We start from the raw sequence: 24,152 nt of genomic DNA on the forward strand, positions 1-24,152 counted from the left end.
GGTAGCTGTGGGGAGGGTACTGGAAGGCAGCTGGGGGACCGACCACTGGGGGGCTGACAAAACCCTGATTACTGATCAGAGCACTGGTGCTATGTTTGGGATTTGGTTACTTTCCGTATACGTGCTATCTTTCAATAAAAAGGAAGAAGAAGAAGGACACGTGCCTGCAAGGAATGACCATTCACGTTACAGCCTGGCGAGGAGATGGGCACATCCCGGGCGCCCTGAGCTTCCAGCTCTGCGTGTGCCAGATACAGCACGACGTGGGGAGTTCCAGCCCCTCGTGTTCTGACCTCTGCGCACACCCCCTATTCCACCTGCTGTTCCCCACCCCAAAGTGTGCGCTTTCTCCTTTCACACACCTCCAGTCCTCGCGGGCGCTCTGGACACGGGGCCACACGCACAGACTGGGCACAAGGGTCGGGAGCTTCGGGCTGGAGCCGAGGTAAGGCCCCTCTGCCAGTAAGTTTTCCTAACTTCGCTCCATGAATTCAAATATTTTAATATGAAACTATATAAACACTCCAAGAAAACATCAGTGTATTTTTCTCATTTTAAAGCAGGTAAGATTTTCTCAGCATGTAACAAAAACCAGAAACATAAAGAAAAAAAAAATCAACAGGTTTGAGGATATAAAAATTTAAAATTTTGGGGGCGCCTGGGTGGCTCAGTCATTAAGCGTCTGCCTTCGGCTCAGGTCATGATCCCAGGGTCCTGGGATCGAGCCCCGCATCGGGCTCCCTGCTCTACGGGAAGCCTGCTTCTCCCTCTCCCACTCCCCCTGCTTGTGTTCCCTCTCTCGCTGTGTCTCTCTGTCAAATAAATAAATAAAATCTTTAAAAAAAAAAAAAATTTAAAATTTTTGTGCCAAAATACAAATGAGATCAACTGGGAGACAGTAATTGCAATTAAGGTAAGAAACAGAAGAATGCTATTCTTAGGATATAGAGTTCTTAGAAATCACTTTAAAAAATTTTTTTTAAGATTTTATTTATTTAGGGGCGCCTGGGTGGCTCAGTCGTTAAGCATCTGCCTTCGACTCAGATCATGATCCCAGGGTCCTGGGATCGAGCCCCGCGTCTGGCTCCCTGCTCAACGGGAAGCCTGCTTCTCCCTCTCCCACTCCCCCTGCTTGTGTCCCCTCTCTTGCTCTCTCTCTCTCTCTCTCCCTGTCAAATAAATAAATAAAATCTTTTTTAAAAAAGATTTTATTTATTTGAGAGAGCATGAGCAGGGGGAAGGGGCAAAGGGAGAAGCAGATTCCCTGCTGAGCAAGGAGCCCAGTATAGGACTGGATCCCAGAACCCTGAGATCATGACCTGAGCGGAAGGCAGACGCTTTACCTACTGAGCCACCCAAGTGCCCCAGAAATCATTTTTTAAATGAACCCATCAACCCTGAAAAAAATGGGCATAGGGCATAAACTGGCAATTCACATATACATTTTAAAAATGCAAATAAAAAATGCAAAAGAAGAAAAAACATTAAAAAAAATCTGACTTCACCAATAACTTTTTTTTTTTAAGATTCTATTTTTGGGACGCCTGGGTGGCGCAGTCATCTAAGTATCTGACTCTTGGTTTCGGCTTAGGTCATGATCTCGAGGTTGTGAGATCAAGCCCCTACATGTGGCTCTGCACTCAGTGCAGAGTCTTTGGGATTCTCTCTCTCTCCCTCTGCCTCCCCGCCCCAGCTTCTCTCAAACAAATAAATAAAAATCTTAAAAAAAAAAAAAAGAAAGAAAGAAAAAGATTTTTTTTTTTTAAGTAATCTCTGTACTCAACATGGGGCTCAAACCCACAACCCCAAGATCAAGAGTCACATGTTCCACCACCTGAGCCAGCCAGGCACCCCCACAAATAACTTTTAAAAGGCAAATCAATAAGTTAGATATTTATTCAACGGCTATCAAATGGGCAGAAATTAAAAAGTCAAACAGAAGACAGTGTTAGCTAGGATGTACATATAAGGTCAGATCATCAGGAGTGTGATTTAGAAGAAGAGGAAGTTTACTGGGTGAACCAAAATGTAAAATGTATATACCCTTTGCCCTAGGAATTCCGTTTCTATGGAAATGTGGATAACATCAATATTTAGATTTTCTATCTGGAACAACCAAACAAAGCACATCAAAGACAAAAACAAAAAACAAACAATAAACTTTGAAAAGAGATCTGCGTCACGTACGAGATGACAGTTTGATATTCTCTCTGCTATGAAGCATGCTTACAAGTCAATAAGAAACAGAAAGTAGACGGACCAAAACATTAAGAAATGTCTTATGTGTAGAAAGATGTTTCCTCTATTCACAACGAAACAAAGAAAACAATAACAAGATACCCTCTATCACCAGACAAGAACAGTAACACTATGAAACTCCTGCATATGAAATACACCATAAAATCGTTTCAAAAACCAGAAATGGGGAACTCTCACAAACGAATAACAGAAAGAGAAAAAACAGCTAGTGGGTACAAAAAGTAAGGGACAAAGGAAGAGACCAGAGAGACCACAAGGAAAGCCAACCTTCCAGGCAATCTAGGAAATGCAAATCAAAACACACTCCTTATTTTTCTCTCAAATTATTAAAGATTAAAAGGAATAATTACTTGTTAATAAATGACTTCAAAGGGGAGAAAAACTGGGAAGAGTAACCAGTTCTGAGAGACATGGGTGGACACGTGGCAGGGGAGAGGCTGGAGGCGAAGGGCTGCCGCAGGGGCTGGTGGGTGTGGCCCGGCAGTGGGCGTGGCCTCAGGACCGAGCAGACCCTTAAGGACCCATTTCTCACTAGCGCTCATGAGTGTCCGTTTGCATTAAGCGGTTCGTCTGTGGACGGTAAACAAGGCGGCCCTGCATTTAGTTTGTGCTGGTCTGTGCTGGTCAGTCACTTTCCTAGCCACAGAATCCTGAGCACCTGTTGTACTGAAGAGCCACAAAGCAGCATCAAGCACAAAAAAACAGGTTGGCAGGAGGGAAATGTGCTCGGAGAGGGAAAAAGTGATCCTCCAACAGTAGAGACAGGAAGTTGGCAGTAGTGTAATTACATGTTAATAACAGTATATACTGTTACATAATATATGTAATATAGTACAGTAACAATAGCTGCACAATATGTTCTGCTTCTGGAGCAGAGTGCCTGGGTTCAAGTCCCAGCTCTGCCTTTTACGTGCTGTGTGCTGTGTGACCTTGGGCAAGTTACTCAGCCTCACTGAGCCTCGATTTCCTCATCTGCAGAATGGATAATACTGGCAGCTGCCCTCACGGTGATGTTGGGAGGGGTCAGTGAAATGGGTAATGCACATAAAGGGCTCAATGAGGTGCCAGACAGCCTGGTGGCACCCCACTGCTACCAAGCACTGCTACCGCAGACACTGCTCAGCCCCTGGAACCTCTTCAGGTCCGTTTCACCCCAGGGTTCAAAAAGTAAAAGACACCAATTTCCACATCACCTCAGCGTTTTAAACACCAAGGCTCCAACTCAGGCCCACGGCCCTTTCCTGTGCACGGGGGTGGGGGTGAGGGGCCAAGACCGGCAGGACTGGCTCGGCAGCCCCCATGGACACAACTTCCGGCCAGAACATCCAGGCTGGCCCAGTTTCTGGGAGAGATTAGAATGTCAATCTCAGGTGGCAATTAAGGGCTATTCCCAGAGTGGACACTGCCGAAAAGCGCACCGGCCGGAGCAGCTTCTCTTAGAGACGTCCACAAGCGTCCGAGGGGCAATCAGATGTCAGCAAAATTCCCTGGAGGGGCAGGAGCAAGTGGAAAACACCATATGACCGATGGCTAATTTTCCCAACTGACAGATGATTATTCTAATTATACAAAAGGATTTTCTTTCCTTTTCAAATTGCTAACACATTCCTCAGAAAGGGAGCCCTTACCCGACGCGATGACAGTACCAGCCCAGAGTGTGTTCTCTATGCTCAAGCTCTCGCTGATCGGAGGGTCGCTGTCTTCCTGCAAAAGACCAACGGACACGCATTTATCCACCGAGGTTCTGGCAGAATCCACATGCTGTCTCCAGCCTGCTCTTCCCAAGACAGGAAGAGAGGATGACCCCTATTTGGAAGCCCCCAGTTCAGCCAGGAGAAAAAGGACAAGCTCCTAAGCTACCATCCTCGGCGTGGTTTTCATTCCCAGGGCCATTCGTGAAAAGACTGGTTTGTGACTGAAGAAGGACAGGCTTCTAAAACTGAAGACATGTCTTAGAAGGCAAGAGCTAAAATGCAGATGCAAATCAAACACAAACGGCCCTTTGCTGGCCAGTCCTATGGCTTCTAGAAAGAGACCGTGAATTTAATGTGGGTTCTATAAATCTACTGTCCCAGATTCTTCAAATAATTGAAATCCAAATTTAATTTCTACACTGAATAGTTGGGAAGTGGCTTAAAAATTGTTAACAATGCCAGCCGGGACTTGTGTGGGTAGAAGAGGTCATGAACGTGTCCGAAGGGGACAGAAAGAGTACCTGCCTTCACACCACAGAGTTCCCGTTAATTCTAACACCACTCGGCTCTACGCTGTCAGGTAATTCAAGCTGTTCAGAGGCCTGGAGAAAATCCCCGCTGTGCCAACCTCACTGAGAAACACTATGTCAGCTTTCAAGGTGGGGCTTCTTAGGGGAACCTCACCCCTCCCTGGAGCAAAGCTACCCCCTGACAAAGACCTGTCAACGCTTCTCTGTAGGTCTCCGTCACTAGCACGTGCTCTCAGTAAGGCAGGATCGCACAGTCAGCTAAGCCTACTTACTCTGGTAAAAGTTCCCACAAAGTTGTGAATGTCGATATTTGGCTCTTCTGCATAGATGTATGATCGAATCTGAAGGAGATCCTGTTCAACAGAGGTAACATTTTGGAGTTAAAACGAAGTTCATGATTAAAAAGATTTTGGGAGGCCCCCCCGATTTTTCAAAAGCAACTCTATCTCCCAAACAGCAAGCAGGCTCTCAAAAGTATAGGGCAGGTGGAAGAAGAAGAAAAAATTTTCTATTAAGTAAGTTTAGGAATCACTCCACATGCTATCCCACGACACCCTGCAGACCCCACAGTGAAGATGCCTGTTTATCTGTGTTCACCCCATGCTTCCCAAACTGGCTGACGGCCGAGGTCCCCCTTCTGCTCCACTGCAGTGACCAAGAGCTGGTTGTACCAATGAAGATCTGTGCTCAGTCAACAAGTGGTTCCTGGGCCCTACTCTGTGTAAAGCCCCGGAAAAGGCAGAGGGGTAAAAAGCAAAAAATACACCTCACGCCCATTAGGATGGCTACCATCAAAAAAGTATTGGCGAGGAGAGGCAGAAACTAGAACGCTTGTGCACTGTTGGTAGGAACGTAAAATGGTGCAGCCACCATGGAAAACAGCATGGCGGTTCCTCGAAAACTTGCACATAGAATTACCGTATGATTAGCAGCCACTCGCTGGGAACTGAAAGCAGGGTCTCAAAGATATTGTACAGCCATGTTCATAAAAGGATTATTCACAATTACCGAAAGATGGCAACAACCCACATGTCCATCGATGGATAAACGGATGGGATATATCCATACGATGGAATATTGCCCAGCCTTACAAAGGAAGGGAATTCTGACCCAGCCTACCACATGGATGAGCCTTCAGGACACTATGCTAAGTGAAATAAACCAGTCCCAAAAGGACAGATACTGTATGATTCCACTTAGATCAGGTCCCTAGAGCAGTCAAATTCAGAGAGACAGAAAGTACAGTGGTGGGTGCCAGGGGCTGGGCAATGGGGAATTGTTGTTTGATGGGTACAGAGTTTCTGTCTTGCATGATGAAGAGCTCCAGAGATGGACAGTGGTGATGGTTGCGCAACGTAAACGTGCTTAACACCACTGAACTGTACATTTTAAAATGATAACATGGTACACTTGATCCATATTTTACCACAGTAAAAAAATTGGAGAAAAAAAATCTCCAATCAGGTGGCCAGGCAAATTTGGACAATACCCCTTGGCTACAGGGACCTAGAGGAGGGGTAGAGGCTACTGGCTGCGGCGTCGGACTCTTGATTTCGGCTCAGGTCGTGATCTCAGGGTCATGAGATGGAGCCCCACATGGGGCTCTGTGCTCAGCGTGGAGTCTGCCTGAGGATTCTCTCTCCCTCTCCCTCTGCCCCTCCTCCCTGCTCTCTCTCTCAAATAAATAAATCTCAAAAAAAAAAAAAGAAAACCTCAAGACACATTCAAAGTAGACAAGAGCAAAAGTTGCAGAATCACAAATACAGCGTGATCTCATACACGTATAAGCTCCCCCCGACCAACAAGTTCACAGTTGTGCATTTGTAGGAAAGTGTGCTGGCAGAGGTCTGGAAAGATCACCACGGACTTTACATGATCCCCGGAGGGAAGCAGGTAAGGTCTGCAGCAGAGGCCATGAGCAAGACTTTTCATTTCTTCCTCCAAGGCTTTCCATATAATTTATTTTTTTTATTTTTTTTAACAAGAATATATTTATGTAATGCCCCGGTCATCCTTTCATACAGTTCTTCTGCTCAGTTGCTGCTCCCCGCTCAGATCCCTCCGGCCCAGTAAGGAGGAGTTTCCTGGCACAAAGAGAGTGGCATCTCCTCCTTCTCTGGAGCCCAGCCCAGGCCCAGGCCAGACGGGGGTTGGGTGGGGGGGGGGGGGCGGGCAACATGGGTGTTTATTAAACTGACACATCCAAAGCACACACCGACAAATGCAACTCTGTGCAGCAGACAGGCAAGCACCTTCATGATTCTAGGCTCTTCTAGACTGTCTCTTAAAGAGAGTCCTTCAAATCATTTTGAGGATCAGAAAGCTTCCCTTGGAGAAATCTTACCAGGAAGTTACAATGCATCACCCAGAAAAATCAGAACGCTTTCATTAGATGAACCCCATCGTGGGGGCAGGACGGTGCCTCCTAAGGATTCCTAGGGGCTCCCAACCATCGTTAGAAACTCACTGCTCTATATACGAAAACAATGAACCGTGGATCACTACATCAAAAACTAATGATGTACTGTATGGTGACTAACATAATAAAATAAAATTAAAAAAAAAAACTCACTGCTCTAGAATTCTGGTTTAAAAATTAATACTAATAACGGTGCTATTTCACTTGTCACTGACCATGAAAAATCATTAGGGCAGGGGGCACGTTTACTCGTATATTAACATGGAACATTCTCCTGCCCACTCCTTCCTCACAGAACACGGTTAAGGAACAGCATCAATCCACGTGACCACAAGCCCAGGAAAAGCTTTCATGTTCTTCCTAATCCTTTCAGACCACTGTTTGGGCATGTTGGTCTCTGGGCATTTAAATTATGTTTTGTGACTCTGTAACCTAGTCCATGGGCCACATCCAATCCACGTGGCTCATGCTTAAACTTACTCTCTGGCTCCCGGCCCCGCCTCTCTTTACAGATCATGGTCTGAGTGATGTGGGGCTAATGGGGAAGTGTGGGGCCCTGCAGACCCTTGAGAGCTTGCTGGTTCTAACTCCTTAGGCCACCCCGAGACAGGGTCTGTGTGCTGTTCCTCACACTGTTCCACGCATGGGGTATTCATTCAGCAGTGAACATACCAGGCAGAACTCTGCTCTCGGACATACTGCCTTGAAGTGAGTTGGGGGGGAAGGCAAGGAAAAGGTGGTCAGAAAATGCCTCTCAGATAAGGAGATCTGGGCACAAAACCCAGGAGGTATTCAGGAGAGGCCCAGCCAGGCAGCCCCTGGGGTACAAACTGTCCCTGGCAGAGGGAACAGCAAGGACAAGCGCTGGGACGCAGAGGATGACTGATCAGGAGGGAGAGGGCACGGGGCGGGCAGATCACCCAGGCTGAGGTCCAGGTTCAGGCAGGGACACAGATCACACGGGCCTTGAGGACAACAGCAAGGGCTGTAGTGTGGGTTCTCAGTAACGAGAAGCTTCTGGAAGCCCTGAGCAGAGGAACGATATACCTGCCTTACCTTCTAGCTTTATGCGAGGCACCTGGTTGAGGCTTCTTAAGATTCTTGAGCTTCCCTCCAAAGAGCCCCTCCCCCCCCACTTCACTCGGCCACAGGACTTGAAACCACAGGTGCTGGGGGGGTTGCCCAGGACCCCATCCTGTCAGCCCTCCTTCACACCTGACATCCCACATCTGGCCCCTGAGGGCCTCTGAGTTCGAGGGCCTGACAAGGACACCGTGGCCAGTCTGTGTTTCCGCAGGAGAGCTACTCACGGCCGCAGTGGGGAGCCTCTGAGTGCAGGCCACGGGGAGCCGCAGCTTCCAGTCGGTCTCACCGTCCAGCTGATCCGTCCGCAGGAAGCAAGAGCCTGTGGAAGGAAGGTGGCACTGGCTATCTGCTTTCCATTCAAGGATCCTTCCCCTGGCGGCTCTCAGTAGTTCCTGCTCTGGCCTTTGTAAAAATCCCATCAGTGGCCAACAAACAAAAGGGAAAACAAATACCCCATTTCCCACTTCCTCTGTAAGCTTTTGGGTTGGAAGATCTGGATTCAAATCCTCACTCCAGGGACCCCTGGGTGACTCAGTTGGTTAAGTGTCTGCCTTCGGCTCAGGTCATGTTCCCAGGGTCCTGGGACTGAGTCCCACATAGGGCTCTCTGCCCAGTGGGGAGTCTGCTTCTCCCTCTGCCTGCAGCTCTCTCTGCTTGTGCTCACTCGCTCTCTGACAAATAAATAAATTTAAAAAACCAAAAACAAATCCTCACTCCATCATCTGTTCAAGGTAGAAACCTGGGCCGGTTTCTTGACTTTGCTAAACACCAGCAGGCCCTATCCGTGAAATGGGAGGAACACAGAGCTCAGGAGCTTGCTTATAAAGATTTGGGGTGCTAGAACCCCCAGCATGGTGGCTGGCACAGGGCAGCTAGCATTCGAGGCCATTCTGGGCAGGAGATATGGACACCTTATCAGGAACCAGACTCCTGGATTTAAGACCAGCTACCCTACTTACTAGCTGCATGTCCTTTGTAGTTACTTAGCCTTTCTGAGCCTTGGTTTCCCTGAGTGTAAAAACGGACAGAACAGCACCAGTGGTGCGGACTCTACAGTTGACCCTGGCAGACTGCTCAAAATGCAGGAAGTGCTACCAGAGCATGTGCTCGTTACCCGCTTGCACATGGATGCCTATTTCTGTCCAACGTGCAAGCCCAGCAATGAGTCAGCGGTAGATTTCATCAGACCCAGAATGTACTGAGTTCACGGACACCACAGCTAAGACCTCTGGGCACTATTAAGGAAAAGAATGTCTAATCTTCGGGGGGCAGGGGTGTTGGGAGGGAAGCATTTCAGGGACCCTAATCCATGACACTTTATCTTCACAGATAAGGACACAAGAACCAATTGAGGACAAAGCTGGAGATTTTAAAAGAAGACTTTTAATCTGGTGCCTTCCACTCCATCTCTGGATAATGTATTTTTAGTATAAAATTTCATCTACAACTTTTATTTGATTCATAATAAAATAGGTTGCAGCAACCTTGAAGGACTATAAATGCGAACTTTTTCAGACGTTCAAAGATTTGACTGTGCCTGTACACAAGCTAAAAACAGCCCTGTTTCCTCAAAACAGCTTAAATAACAAAAAAAAGAAAGGAGGAGGAGGAGATCAGAGTCAACAGATGGGGTGGGCAGGCACTGGTTAAGTGTCCGCCTTCGGTTCTAACTCCTTAGGCCACACCGGGAAAGAACTGGGACTGAGTAGGGTCTTTTAAGAGCCTGGAGCCGCTCGCTCAGGCCTAAGTGGGCTGTGATAATAAATAAATTCATGGGTGAGGGTAGGCATGGCCTCATCGCTCATGAGCGAAAGGCCAACAAGGCCACCTATCTCTCTCCCTGGCTTCTCTTACGATCACACATATCTCCTGGTATTTTCTCAGGAGAGAGAGGATTTCTGTGTGCTTCTATTTGTGAAACACGCTTCCTGATCCCGCCAAGTCCTGAAGTTGAGCCCAACAGCAGCTCAGAAAGGAAAATCATAGCTGCTGCCTGTGGACCCGTCAGCTGGGACTCAGCCTGGGCCCAACTAACTGTATCTTTGTGATGACCAAAATCTATTGACCTGCGAGGACCGAAAACATTTTTTGTTTTGTTTTAAGACTGCTCTACTAAAAGAGATGTTTTTGATTTGCCTCCGTGGCTCCAAAATGATCATCTACTTCTGTTCCATTTTCAAATGATTATTTTGCCAAATTACCACTGAAAGGTTAATGGTTATTTTCAAAATTGATCCCAGATGTTTACCGTTTTTTTCTGATGTCCTCAGGAAGATCATGTCAGCAGGGACCCGCTGGTTCTGTGTAATGAAAAGAAAGACTGTTACCGTGAATAGCCATGTGTGGGGTTTCCGTCCCCCTCCACCAGCCCCCTCAGCGGGGAGGGGGGGCCCCCTCCGAAACCCACAGCCTCATTTACGTTTCTGCCTTTGTCACAGACAGATCTGGGGATTTATTTTGTTTTGAATCTGAAAAATCTTGCACGCTGCTGTTACTTCACTAATCCCCTACTGAAATCTTATCTCAGAAAGAGAGCTTCTAGTTTTCTGGAGAAACCAACCATTACCTCCTGAAATTCCAGCCAGAAGGGCCCAGGCCGAAAGCCGGCTACCCTAGCTGGCTTTCTTCCAGGCGGTCTGCTGAAACTAAAGACACACACACACTCGCTCACACTTTCTGCTCCTACCAATTTTCTGGCTTGATGTTTGACTTTGAGTGGAATTTTAATAAGGAAGTCAAGTAGTAAGAAGCAACAAAAGCCATTCTCAAGGAAAAAAAACGACGTAAGCCAACAGCAGTCCTCATTTAATTATGAACACAGAAGTATGTAACAACATAAAGCGTTTATGTGGTTCTTCTGAGCTACCACCCAGAAGAGCTTCCCTTCACCTCAAATAGACTTTGAGTTCTTAGATTTAATCCTTTTAAAAGAGCATAGTTCACTTCCTACAGAAACAAGCTACAATACAATCCTTTTCTAATCAAATATTATTCCAAGCCTCTCCAGGGCCACCCCCAAAACCCACGACCTTCCAAACAGACAGCAAAAGGAGACAGGAGTGTTTGCTGAAGTCACAAACGTATGAATGGTGCTATTTTTAAAAATGCATTTTTGGCCCTTTTTACTATTCTCATATTACACTTCATCCCTGCTCCCCACAAAATGACAGAAAAGCACAATGTTTAAGTAAAAAAATGCAAGCTAAAATCGCTCAAAATGGTAAATGACAAATATTTTTATGTGCTTATGCAGCAAGCAGACTTTGAGGAAAAACTTTATGGTAGGTTTTTTTTTTTTTTTTTAAGACACCAAAATAAACACATCAAATAGGAAATCAAAACTTGGGTTTGTAAGCAGAATTTTTGGCTAACCAGCATACACAAACCTTGAAAAAGTATTCTACGTGGGTGTCTCATGGCAAAGAAATCTTCCTCCCCAGGCAAAGGTTTAGGAGAGAATCCCAAAAAGCCTACATTCAGTTAGTCTACCAGATATACAAATTACATGTTAGGATTTATGAATTAGTGGCAATGACTTCCCATTTACACACTCACACAGCAATCAGTCACAAACTGCGGGATCCCACCCACCTTTTCAACGATGATCAGATCTCCAACCTGGATGTTGGAGCTCTTCACCTTCACTGTCCCTGCGAAGAAAGAGGTCCAAGATACATCATGTATGAATGCATTTCAATTCTTCATGCCTTTGTAGAGTGCCCACGAGCCTGCAAAGTCAATACAGTCCTCCCAGAAGTATGTCCCTCCCTAGCCCAGCCAACCTCATCAGCATCACCTGCCTCTCCAGGAAGAGATTCACCTGCTGTAGGGACTGCTCCAGGAACAAATTCCCACCTCTTAGAGTCCTAGAATAACTCACCCCCACACATAAGGCCTTCTGTCTTAACGGCACCTTAGATGCTTTTCTAAATTGGTACCGTGAGATTCATTCAACCTCAAAACAAAACAAAACAAAAAACAACACAGAAAAGGGGAAGAAAATTAAGAATCAGATCCATGGACAGAAGGTCAACTTTTTTTTTTTTTTAAGATTTATTTGAGAGAGAGAGAGAAAAGGCACATGAGTGGGGGGAGAGGCAGAGGGAGAGAACCTCAAGCAGACTCCCTGCTGAGCACAGAGCCCTATGGGGGGCTCAATCTCACAACCCTGATATCATGACCCGAGCTGAAATCCCAAGATCGTGCTTTCTTTTTTTTTTTTAAGATTTTTAAAAATTTATTTATTTGACAGAGAAACACAGTGAAAGAGGGAACACAAGCAAGAGGGGGAGGGAGAGGGAGAGGGAGAAGCAGGCTTCCCGCAGAGCAGGGAGCCTGATGCAGGGCTCAATCCCAGGACCCTGGGATCATGACCCGAGCCGAAAGCAGACGCCTAACGACTGAGCCACCCAGGTGCCCCAAGATCATGCTTACTTAACCGACAGAGCTACCCAGATGCCCCCCCGGAAGGTCAACTCTTAATTTTCGACACCACTGAAAAGAAAGAAGTCATCCTAAAATGACCGATTTTTTAAAATTTGAGATTGCTGGGGCCCCTGGGTGGCTCCGTTGGTTAAGCGTCTGCCTTTGGCTCGGGTCATGATCCCAGAGTCCTGGGATGGATCCCCACATCGGGCTCCCTGCTCAGTGGGGAGTCTGCTTCTCCCTCTGCCTCTCCCTCTGCCTCTCATTTGTGCTCTCTCTCTCAAATAAATGAATAAAATCTTAAAAAAATTTGTGATTGCTATATATTTTGTTTATGCAGTTATGATCAGACTACACAACTTTAGCTGGATGTCTATCTGGAGAAACAGTAACAGCTAACATTAAACAGAAACCTGCGCTAAGCACGTATAGGTACTGATACAGTTACAACTTCCTTTAGTTCTCACAACGGCCATCGGAAACAGCTGTTATTGCCTGAAGTTTTCAGACAAGGAAAGTAGGCTCAGACTACGCCATCCCCACACCCACCCCACCACCAACCTCACAGTTAGAACAGATCGGAGCCAGGATTCATACCCCCATCTGACTCCAGAGAGTAAATTAAAAACAAAACAAAACAGTGAATTCAGTTCAATGCCAAAAAAAAAAAAAAAAAAAAACCCCAAAAAATTTACTGAGTGCTATGTCATGGGAATTCAAAGATGCAAGACAGTCCCCTTATCCTAGAAAAAAAGCTCGGTCTCCTTCAGGAGTCAACAAACATGCTGACGGGGGCCAAGGCAGTGAACAGTTTAGGTTTTGTAGGCCAAGAAGTGAGGTTCCCAAATCTGTCAACAATCAGTCCCCACCAAAGGCTCAAAACTATTTTTAGCAACCAGGTCATACCGGAAAAAAAAAAAAAAAGGCAGTAGGCTGAATTTGGCCCCTGGGCTGTAGTCTGCAAACCCATGAGCTGGTAAGAAAAAAGAGCCAGACAGATGCTCTTAGTGCAAAATCGTATGTGAAATGATGCAGGTAAGTCCAGAGTGCTAAGGAGCAGAAAGGGGGTAACTCTCCCCTTTGGAAGAGGACCTGGAACACTGCCCAGCACACAGAAGGCTCCTGATCATAAAGTCAACATTCCAGCACCATTTACTGAATGCCTGCTGTATGCCCGGTGATCTGCAGGTAGGGAGACACGGAACTCACATTCCTGTGGAGGGAACGAGGCAACAGGTAAATAATGAGTGAGTGGGGTAGGGTAAGGGAGGTGCCAACATACACTTTGCAGGAGAGGTGAGACCGGGATTGGCCAGACGACACAGTTACCAGTTACCCATGAAAGGAAGGCAGGAGATGGGAGAAAGTGGGGCGCATGAGTCGTCCACGCGTGCGTGTGGCCACCTGCTGCACCTCCTTCAGCAAGGCCAGAAGCACTGCACGCAAGGCAGGAAATGGCAAGAGACAAAGGTGGAAGGGCCGCTCGGGGCCCAGTAGTGCTTTGAACAAGCCCAGAGAGGAGGTGGGCCTTGATTCTGGTGACGGGTCCAATTCTTGCACAAGGGAGCAACACCGCGAAATCTTTACGTCCCTGGCTCTTCGTAAAAAGCCCATTTAACTTACAAACCCTCAGCCGAGAAAGAAAGGAAGTAATAACGACTCTCAATCCTCCTCAATAAAGTAGCATTTTATCCAGCAGCGAGAGCCAAAGTGGGATGAGAATCATGAGTCTGCTATTCCCTCCCTGGACTCGTTCACTCAACAAAAACCCAACGTTCACTAAGCAGGATCTCCAGCTTGAGCTTCTTTAGTTTTAAGAAGAACTTAAAGACGCTAATGAAGTAATCTGAGTGTACAACTCCAGGCTTTTACAGTTTCTCACAGTATCATATACTTGTCTTATCAAAAAGATCACGTGTCTTTTTGATCATCTAATGTAATAATTTTAATAATTAAAAATAATTTTAATAACATCAATAAATTTAATAGTTTAATAACTTAATAATTTACCAGTGAGATTTTCCATAGAATTCCAATTATCTCTACTGAAACAACTCTTTCAAATAGGTTCCCTAGGGTTTCATTTTAATTAATTCTTGTACTTAATTAAATTTTGTCATGGTAACAGTCAGAACTGACACTAGGAGGGAAGCACCCAAACGCTAACAATGACTTCTAGACAGAATACACAGCAAGTGGTGATGAACTGGACCAACCCTCGGTTGCTTTGAGGGCTTCTAGACTCTCCCAGTTTGGGCATCTCACACTATGACATGACTGTTTCATGTGCTGCATTTTCACCAAACACAGGACTAAATTCAATTCACGGGCCTGAGCCCTAGCCCGCTAGAGAGGAACCCGGAGCCTCAAGTGTTTGTTACGTCAAAACATGTGCAGAGGGAATGGAGGACATCCACCAATCCAGAGTCAGAGCATTAGAAATGGGGGAAGAGAGGGACGCCTGGGTGGCTCAGCCGGTTAAGCCTCTGCCTTCAGCTCGGGTCATGATCCCGGGGTCCTGGGATCAAGCCAGTGTTGGGCTCCCTGCTCAGCAGGGAGTCTACTTCTCCCTCTCCCTCTGCTCCAACCGCCGCCCCCCCCAGGCTCTATCACTCTCACGCTCTCTCTCAAATAAATAAATCTTTAAAAAAAAAATTAAAAGAAGAAAAGAAATGGGGGAAGAGAGTGTCCAATGTGCAGAATTCTTTTCCTGCCTGAACATTTCTTCTGGTCCCACTAGGGGGCAACAGGAAAAATATACACAGACGTGCTATTCTTCCCAGGGAGGTTATCAAGGCATTGCTCGAAGGATGGAAGACCATAAATTCAACATGGCCTTCTGTGCCAATGAACTTTTCCTTCACCTGAGCTTGCCCTGGCTTTCCCAAACATAAATTTACACATTTTCTTTAGTTTTACTACTAAAACTGAAGCTGGTGGCCTGACCCAAAAGATCACTGAGCTTGTGTTCCAACCTTCAAGACCTAGCTACAAGTCTTCTCTTGTATTTAACTCAAAGAGAAATACGTATTTTTTTTTAAAGATTTTATTTATTTATTTGACAGAAAGAGACATAGCGAGAGAGGGAACACAAGCAGGGGGAGTGGGAGAGGGAGAAGCAGGCTTCCCGCCGAGCAGGGAGCCCGATGCGGGGCTCGATCCCAGGACCCTGGGATCATGACCTGAGCCGAAGGCTGATGCTTAACGACTGAGCCACCCAGGCGCCCCGAGAAATACGTATTTTAAGTCTTACTGAATAATAACTGTATATGTATACGTGGGGATGTTGGCAGGGCAGACAAAATCAGGAGGATTATGCTGGAGGGGTTGACGGGTGATTCTTTCTGGGGACATAGGGAATTTATCCCTCTCTCTGGCACACATACTTCCTAAATTCTTCACGGTGATTTTTTTTTTTTTTATAAGCATGAGGTGTTCTTCTAATAAGAAAGAAGAAGAATAAATTAAATTAGCTCAAACTTCTAAGTGACCAGACCCAGATCTTTCCCTTCTACAGCGGAGTCCTGATTTACGATCAGTTAATGTGAACTCTGCCTCTCCCTGTCCATCTGCTCTACCTCAAAAACCCCTTTTAATCCGCTGTGCTTGCAGAGCAGATTCTGACTAAGGCCAGCAGGCCCATCCCTCAGACAAGGTATCCTCAGACTCTCCTGCTCTATCGGGCTAACCCCCGCAGTCTTGACCCTAAATTTGGATTTCCCTTTCCAAGCTGCCATTTGTTGGCGATCAACAACGCGCTGTGCAGGGCTGCATGCAGAACACCTGGTTGGTGTGGGTCTGTGTGTTCTGAATGAGGACATAAAACCAGAAGAATAAAAAGCAGAAGCAGCAGCAGGAAGAAAAGAGAAGGGAAAGCAGATCCCAGGGTGTATATTCCGACGTTGACTGGGCTTCCCACCAGCCAGGTACCACGGCCAGCTGTGGACGTCTGAACAGAGGCCCAAGCGGTGGCCCCGGCTGCCGTGGCCAGGGTGGCAGAGGGAGGCTGGAGGAAAGGGGGATGCAGTGAGACTGACGAGCCAGGCAATCCAGGGGCTGGGACGAACTCGTAGAAGGAAAAACACTTCAAATTGTGGAAAGGGCTCCAAACACATGATTTCTAACCTTACATTAACCGCTATTCTGAGTTTTCTACAAATGTTCTTGCAAAAAAAATACAGAACAAGGTACAGACACCGTCTGGCAGAGCTCCCCGTCCACCTAACAAAAATAACACGTCTCCAGTGAGTATTCAGAGGAGGACGGCTCCCTACTGCCCAGTCTCCAACTGGAAGAAAATACTCTCCCAACACCCACTGAGAAGTCAGCACACACACTTCCCAAGCACCACTTCTTCCTTTTTTCCTCTCACCTTCTTTGAGGTTCCTATGGCTGAAGGAGAGCCAGCTCTGTGGGTGTGCAACCTGTGTTCACACCCCCCCCCACACCCTTGGGTGAATGACCTGTGGTCATCTTAAAATTCTTAACTTTTCAACAAGGGGCCCCGCCTTCTCATTTTGCACGGGGTCCCCCAGATTACGTAGGTGCCCCTGAACAAAGGTAAAAACACCCAGTAACATCTTCAGTACACAGGGCCCAGGAAAAGCTGGCCGCCTTCTGAGAAGAAAAGGCCACAGCACCTCCCCTCCCCAGCCCGCCCTGCTCTTCTGGTTCCCCTAACACCCAGCCTCTGGGATTTTTTAGATACCTTCGCAGAAACTTTACAGAAGTTGGCTAAGAGATTTTTACAAAGGTTAAGTGGAAAACTGTCTGCTGGCCACATCCTAAATCATTAAATGCCTTCTATAAAATAAATTTATCCCTTTCAGCTTTCGACACTCTACCCGAGTCACCCCTGAGCCAGAGTTTATAACAGGGAACAAAATTCCAATTACAAGAGCTGTTTATTTCTGTAGAGATGGACCCCAAGCCTTTCATAAGCAAAGCTATTGAGCCCAAACCATGCTTTTCATGGATGACAGCTTCAGAATAAGAGCAGTTTGTCTCCATTGCAGGGAGAAACCAGATGTTTCCCTTGAGTCGAAACAAGCAAATGACAATTCAGTCAAACTACGGAACAGCCCGCAAGAAAGAAATTTTTTTTAAATAAATTCCGGGGCACTCGTATGTGTGGGCCTCTGTTTTGACCCCAAACACCTCCAGCCCTACTTCTATTTTTCATTGTGCATGCAGGACATTGATTGCTTTTGTAGATCTTGAGCAGCAATCTCTACGCACCAACCCTGGTTAATGTATTACTCTTGAGCTCACACTCTGTGACAGTGATGAGTTGTAAATTCTACAGCGTGTGTACATTTCCTGGGGTGGACATTAAAACGCCTCTGCAGACCCAGCAGAGTTCATAGGTTTCAAGTTGAAATTTTCATATTCCAATAGAGTTGTCTGCATTCCCCAGAGCCTAAGACTTATTTGAAAACAGGCAAAGGGCTGAGAAGCAGTATTATAAATTCCATGGCCACATCCTGGGGCTTTTGTTTAAAATAGTGGGAACTTAAAAAAGAAAGGCTGAGGTTTAAGTGTAACAAGTTTATACCCAACAGAGGCTTTTATAATAAATATATAAATGGTCCTCCCTGCTTCTGGTGCCCAATAATGAAGAAACAGACCCACACCCCAAAAGACACCTTTTGGGAAAGATAGTGCAATGTGCACGTGAGATTGTTTTCAGGGTTTTTGTTTTGTTTTGGGTTCTTTTTTAAATAAACAATAGATCAGTTCACCAATGATTTGTAATAAAGTGAAACTCAGTACTTTGGAAAAACAAAGAAACGTATGGGTCTGAAATAACTTTGCATCTGTTGAAGAAATGTATGAGAAAGTGTCTGGCAAGGTCTGTTTTAAACAAGACTTATAAAAGCGAATGCTCTGAATCTTAATGAGGGAAGCTTGGGCAGGGGAATTCTTTGCTTCCTGAACTGCCTCTGAGATCCTTAGTAAAGGACTTTTGCAGTACTTCTGCTTGTTAATAGTTAATATCAGAAACACCATCACTGGGGCACCTGGGTGGCTCAGTTGTTAAGCGTCTGCCTTCGGCTCAGGTCATGATCCCAGAGTCCTGCGATCGAGCCCTGCATCAGGCTCCCTGCTCCGCGGGAAGCCTACTTCTCCCTCTCCCATTCCCCCACTTGTGTTCCCTCTCTCGCATTCTCTCTGTCAAATAAATAAAATCTTAAAAAAAAACAAACTCATCACTGTAATTCTCTTCTCTAAAAAAAGGTATGAAACAGGGATGTCCCGTCAGTGTGGGGACAATTTAGTGCTGGGTGCCTTGCAGATCTGATCTTTTCTTCTTCTGGACTGGAGGCCTCGGCCACAACCATGTCACACGAGATCCTGGATCAGGCCAAGACCCCTAAGAGCTTGATCCCCGCTCTTCGAATTTATTGGAGCGGGAGGTTTTGGAGCAGCGCGCTGTATGTCTTGCACCTGGCACTGTTCAATCCAGATGTCAGTTGGGATGGGAAGAATAACCCAGAACCCCAGAACAAAATGGGTCCCAGTGATCAATACAAGTTCTACTCAGTGAATGTGGATTATAGCAAACTGAAGACGGTCCAGACTTCTAAATAAAATGTTGCACTATAAAGGTGCTTTGAATGAAAGTCTTCCAGAAGCCATCTGCACTATTTTCCACTTATCCAGGAAATATTTCCCCTCTAAATGCCAAAATCATGTATTGTGCTGGGGTTTATACTGATTAATAAATATCTGAAACTTATAAAAAAAATGAAATAAAAAAATTTTTAAAGTATAAAACATACCGTGTCTGAACAGAGTTTATACTTTGAAAACAAAAATGGTACTTGTGTTTAAGAATAGGGAATTTCTGGATGGAACTAGAGGGTACTATGCTAAGCAAAATAAGTCAATCAGAGAAAGAAAATTATCATATGATCCCACTGCTATGTGGAATTTGAGAAACAAGGCAGAGGATCATAGGGGAAGGGAGGGAAAAATGAAACAAGACGAAACCAGAGAGGGAGACAACCGTAAGTGACTCTTAATCTCAGGAAACAAACTGAGGGTTGCTGGAGTGGAGAGGGGTGGGAGGGATGCGGAGGCTGGGTGATGGACACTGGGGAGGGTATGTGCTATGGTGAGCGCTGTGAATTGTGCAAGACTGATGAATCACAGACCTGTACCCCTGAAACAAATAATACATTAATAAATAAATAAATAAAGTCTTTTAAAAAATTATTAAAAAAAAGAATAGGTTATTTCCATGTAGTTAATTACCCATGAGCTAAACAATGCCCCATTAATGAACACGTCTTCCCTACATTATCCTACCTTCTCCTGATAAACTCCAATGGAATTAAACTGCCAAAAAGAAAAACATGTATATCCTTTGACCTCAAAATTCAGTCACAGGAACCACATCCTAAATCATGGTCCAAAATGGGTTTTGAATTTCAGTGGAAAAAAAAAAGATATCACTCTTAAGTGGAGGTGAGAGATCCTGAGATTATTCTATACCTGGGAAAGGGTGAACAGAGCAACCTGGAAAGATGCAGAACTATCTGGAAAGAAATGGGGAAGATTAAACATATCAGCTGGTTTTTAACACCACACAGTACTCAAAAACTGAACATAGGAGGGACTCTCTCCATTTCACATAGACCTTTGGCTTATGACTTACGGCTCAAGGGGTGTCCCAGATGTCCCCAGCAGGAAAGAAGCATCAGCAATTGTGTTAATTGTGCCTGTTTGCACTTTCTTTCAAAGCTAATTATCTGCGTGCTTCATTTAGCCCTTGATCACAGGTTAGTCTGGAAAACATTCCTGGTAGGAAGACCCACAGAATTCCTCTTGGGAAAATGCAAATCCAACTGCCCTCACCACCTGTGATAATCTAGGCAAACCCCTCCACCCCCAGAATTAAACTTTTGGTTTGGGCAAGACACAAAGAAAGAGAAACAATCCATTTACTAATTATTCCTTCCCCACCCAACCCCAATCTCTGCAGGAACGAAATGACATTTTGCTGGGTCCGCTACCACTTCAAGACCCTCTCTTCTTTGGCTTTGGTATCTCCAGGGCCTCTGAACACTGTTAGAGAAGACAGCTCTAGAAAACTCATAAGGGCCTAAGAGCCTCCCTCCAGTCTGATCACGTTACAAATGTGGATTTCAAGAAGGAGGGGGGATGCTTCTTTATCTGAAAACATCATCCCTAGAGGGTGTTCGACAACTCTAACAATAAGTTCCACCTCAGAAGAGGATGCTCGGGGCACCTGAGTGGCTGAGTCGGTTAAGCACCCGACTCGTGATTTAGGCTCAGGTCATGATCTCATGGGTCCTGAAATTAAGCTGTTTAAGAAATTACACACCAGACCTTGTCCAGCACCTGGCTGGGTTATGGTAGGTAATCTTTCTTTTTTTTTTTTTAATGGCTTTCCAATTTTGACAGAATTTTTCAAACACTTCCAACACCACCTACTCCCTAGCATGCCTTCTACACAGATTCCTAGACCACAGAACGGACTTTCCCACAGTGTCAGGCCCTCATTGGCCTGCATGGTCTTCTCCTCTGTTTTCCCAGGAGGGAGACTCAGGAAACATGGCCTAGGTGGGAAGAATAAGATGGAGCCAGAACCTGGGGTATGTACCCCACACTCCCAGCCATCACACCTGTGGCCTTTGGGAGACTCTTCCCCAGGGCCACTTCATGCCTGTGTGCTCTAGGTATGAGCACGGGGCTCTGTGCTCAGAAGGGTCCTGGACTTGGTTTCATGCTCACCTACTGTCATCTTGAAATTCTTAATTTCTGAACAAGGGCCCCACACGTTCATCTTGCACTGTGCACCACAAACACACAACCAGTCCTGCTCTCTTCCACCCTATAAGACTTAAGATGAGGGTCACTTCTTCTGAGAAGACGTATCAGCTCCTCTCTGAGTGGCTCGCATAACCTCCCATGACCCCTGGCTCATACCTCCATTTATTGATTCACACCCACCAACATTTAACGGACCCCTGCTACAATATCATCACCACTGGCTTTCTTGAGTACACACCAAATCCCAGGCCAGTATTATGTTCTTCTCATCCAAGAGTTATATTTAGAGCAACTCTCATAAGGTAGGCACTATTACCAGCCCCAATTTACTGACAGGTTAAGGACCTGCCCACGGAGCTGGGTGCAGGGAGAAGCAGGACTCCTGAGTTCAGGCAGAGCACAGGCTCAGAACCAGGAATGCAGTGATCAAGAAGGGACAGTCTTTATGAGAGCCACCCCACTCCCACCCCTGATGTATAATTATTAGTTGCATTTTTTAATTATCTATTTAAATGTCTGGATACTTCACCAAATTATTAATTCCCAGAATCCCCAGCCCCCTTGTGTTCATCTCTGTAATATGGAAGCCTACTGTTGACTTGGGACGTGTGGTACTCAAAAAAATTCTCAAGAAAATGAAGAAAAGGTCATTTTGACGTGAGGTATGACAATGACACTAAAAAATAATCTAACTGGTGTGTTATTTTAGGTAATAAATTATCTAAATGGAAGTAGCAATTAACCAAAAAAAAACAAAAAACAAAAAAACTATCATCCATTTTTCCTCACAGCGATAAGTGCCTTACTTTCAGGATTTTTAGTTGTTTAAAATCCACTTTTGGGGTGCCTGGGTGGCTCAGATGGTTAAGCATCTGCCTTAGGCTCAGGTCATGACCCCAGGGTCCTGGGATGGAGCCCCATGTCTGGCTCCTGGCTCGGCGGGGAGCCTGCTTCTCCCTCGCCTCTCCCCTGCTCATGCTTGCTCTCTCTCTCTCTCTCTCTCTCTCTGTCTCAAATGAATAAATAAAATCTTTAAAAAAATAAAAATAAAATCCACTTTTTCTCCAAGTTTGAAATTTTTTCAATTTGATTACAATAATGCCTCTAAAACTCTGGCAAATCCCAACAAGAAATCTATGCCATTAGCATTCCTAAAACTATATTAACTCTCGCTAAAAATGCAGGTCATGAATCTAATTTTGACACATCAGACAAACACAAGTTGAGGGACAGGCTACAAAGCAACTTCCCTGAAACTGGCCGGTCCTTTTCAAAATGTCAATGTCGTGTGAAAGAAAACCAAGGAGCTATGCCAGGCTAGAGGAGATTGAGGAACAAGGACAATTAAATGCCACTGGGAAAACCTGTACTGGTTTCTGTACCAGGGAAAAATGCTGTTAAAAACAGGATACTGGGGCGCCTGGGTGGCTCAGTTGGTTAAGCGACTGCCTTCGGCTCAGGTCATGATCCTGGAGTCCCGGGATCGAGTCCCGCATCGGGCTCCCTGCTCGGCAGGGAGTCTGCTTCTCCCTCTGACCCTCCTCCCTCTCATGCTCTCTGTCTCTCATTCTCTCTCTCTCAAATAAATAAATAAAATCTTTAAAAGAAAAAACAGGATACTGTAGACACTGGAGGGTGGGGGATGGGGGGAAAAAAAACACAGGACATTTCAGGAACAGATGGCAAATTTTGAGTAAGGACTATAGATTAGATTAATAGTAATGTACCAATGTTGAATTCCCTGATTTTGATAATCATACTGTGTTACGTGAGAGAAATGCCCTATTCGGAATTAAGCACCAAAGTATTTAGGAGTAAAGGGAATAATGTCTGCAACTTAATTCTCTAATGAGAGAGAGAATATTAAAAAGCAAACATGGCAAAATGTTAACATTTGATGGAAGAGCGTATCGCCGTTCACCACGTGATTTTTGTAACTTTTTTCCTAGGTTTTAGAAATTACTACCCCCCCAATTTTTAAAATTTTATCAGCACAAGTACTGCTGTTATTAATCAGGAAATGATGCAGAATGCAGGTAAATATCATGGCCTGTGATCTAGTGATCAAGGACTCGATATTCTGGTTTCTAAAGGTTTTTGAACTCTACAAATAGTGTTGAAAAATGTATTTTAAGACATCATGTGATACAAAAGGAACCTGATCCTGCGTGGATACACACACACATATTTGTTTCACTTTGCATTTAAACTTACTAAATGAAGACCCTGCTGAAAAGCCTCACTCAAGAAAATTAGTAAGTAATTAAACAGTAAGGTCAAAAAAGGCTTCTTTCTCTTCCTCTCTCTGAAATCTTCCAGTTGGGGCTTCCTACTCCTGCCCTTCTCCCCGCCCCCCACCCACCCCCAAGTGTATCAGATAACTAAACTCACCTCGATCACTTTCTGAACTGACAGTTTCTTCAGTGCTTTTTGGGGGGCTTTCAAAACAAATGGCCGAGCAGGGGCTGGGTTAATATTCAGAACTCTGCTCGGGTTTCCCCTACTGTCGCATTGGCATGACAATGGAAACCACGGGCCACAAAAGGAGACCAACAAAGGAAGACAAGTTTTTAATGCTAGAGCCATCTGCCAATTCTCCTTAGGATCTTTCCAAGAACTGAGTGAAGATAAAGCAGGAGCTGAGAAGGGGGTCCGCAGGGGAGGGCAGAAAAATCATTCACGGGAAAAGCAATTGCAATATGAAAAGAACCAAAGAAGGTTTGGAGCCTGGATAGATGAATGAATGGAATCCCTCTAAATAGATCCACCGCACCCTCTCCAATGGGGCTTTTGTTGGTTGCCTAGCATTTTAAATGTTATAGTCAGAATATGTTATTAAGGGGGGATTTAATATACACGAACCACAAAAAAACACCCTGCAGAGGGGTCTTCTGATTATCCACGTGGAAAGCCCAAGCCACCTGCCTTTACAAAGACTAT

At 45.4% G+C, this 24,152-nt stretch overlaps 1 protein-coding gene across 2 annotated transcripts in view; it reads right to left on the reverse strand.

Moving 5' to 3' along the window:
- ATP9A (ATPase phospholipid transporting 9A (putative)) overlaps positions 1-24,152 on the reverse strand; it is a 132,380-nt gene that overhangs the window by 67,837 nt on the left and 40,391 nt on the right. For both annotated transcript variants that reach the window (XM_044919103.1, XM_021685903.2), the window contains exons 5-9: positions 11,580-11,638; positions 10,237-10,288; positions 8,213-8,307; positions 4,756-4,836; positions 3,888-3,963 (exon numbers count right to left, since the gene is read on the reverse strand). In XM_044919103.1, the coding sequence (XP_044775038.1) occupies positions 3,888-3,963; positions 4,756-4,836; positions 8,213-8,307; positions 10,237-10,288; positions 11,580-11,638 (363 nt within the window). The remainder of the gene's footprint in view (positions 1-3,887; positions 3,964-4,755; positions 4,837-8,212; positions 8,308-10,236; positions 10,289-11,579; positions 11,639-24,152) is intronic.

This window comes from Neomonachus schauinslandi, chromosome 10, assembly GCF_002201575.2.
Source record: "Neomonachus schauinslandi chromosome 10, ASM220157v2, whole genome shotgun sequence".
In the NCBI taxonomy this organism is placed as follows: Eukaryota; Metazoa; Chordata; class Mammalia; order Carnivora; family Phocidae; genus Neomonachus; species Neomonachus schauinslandi.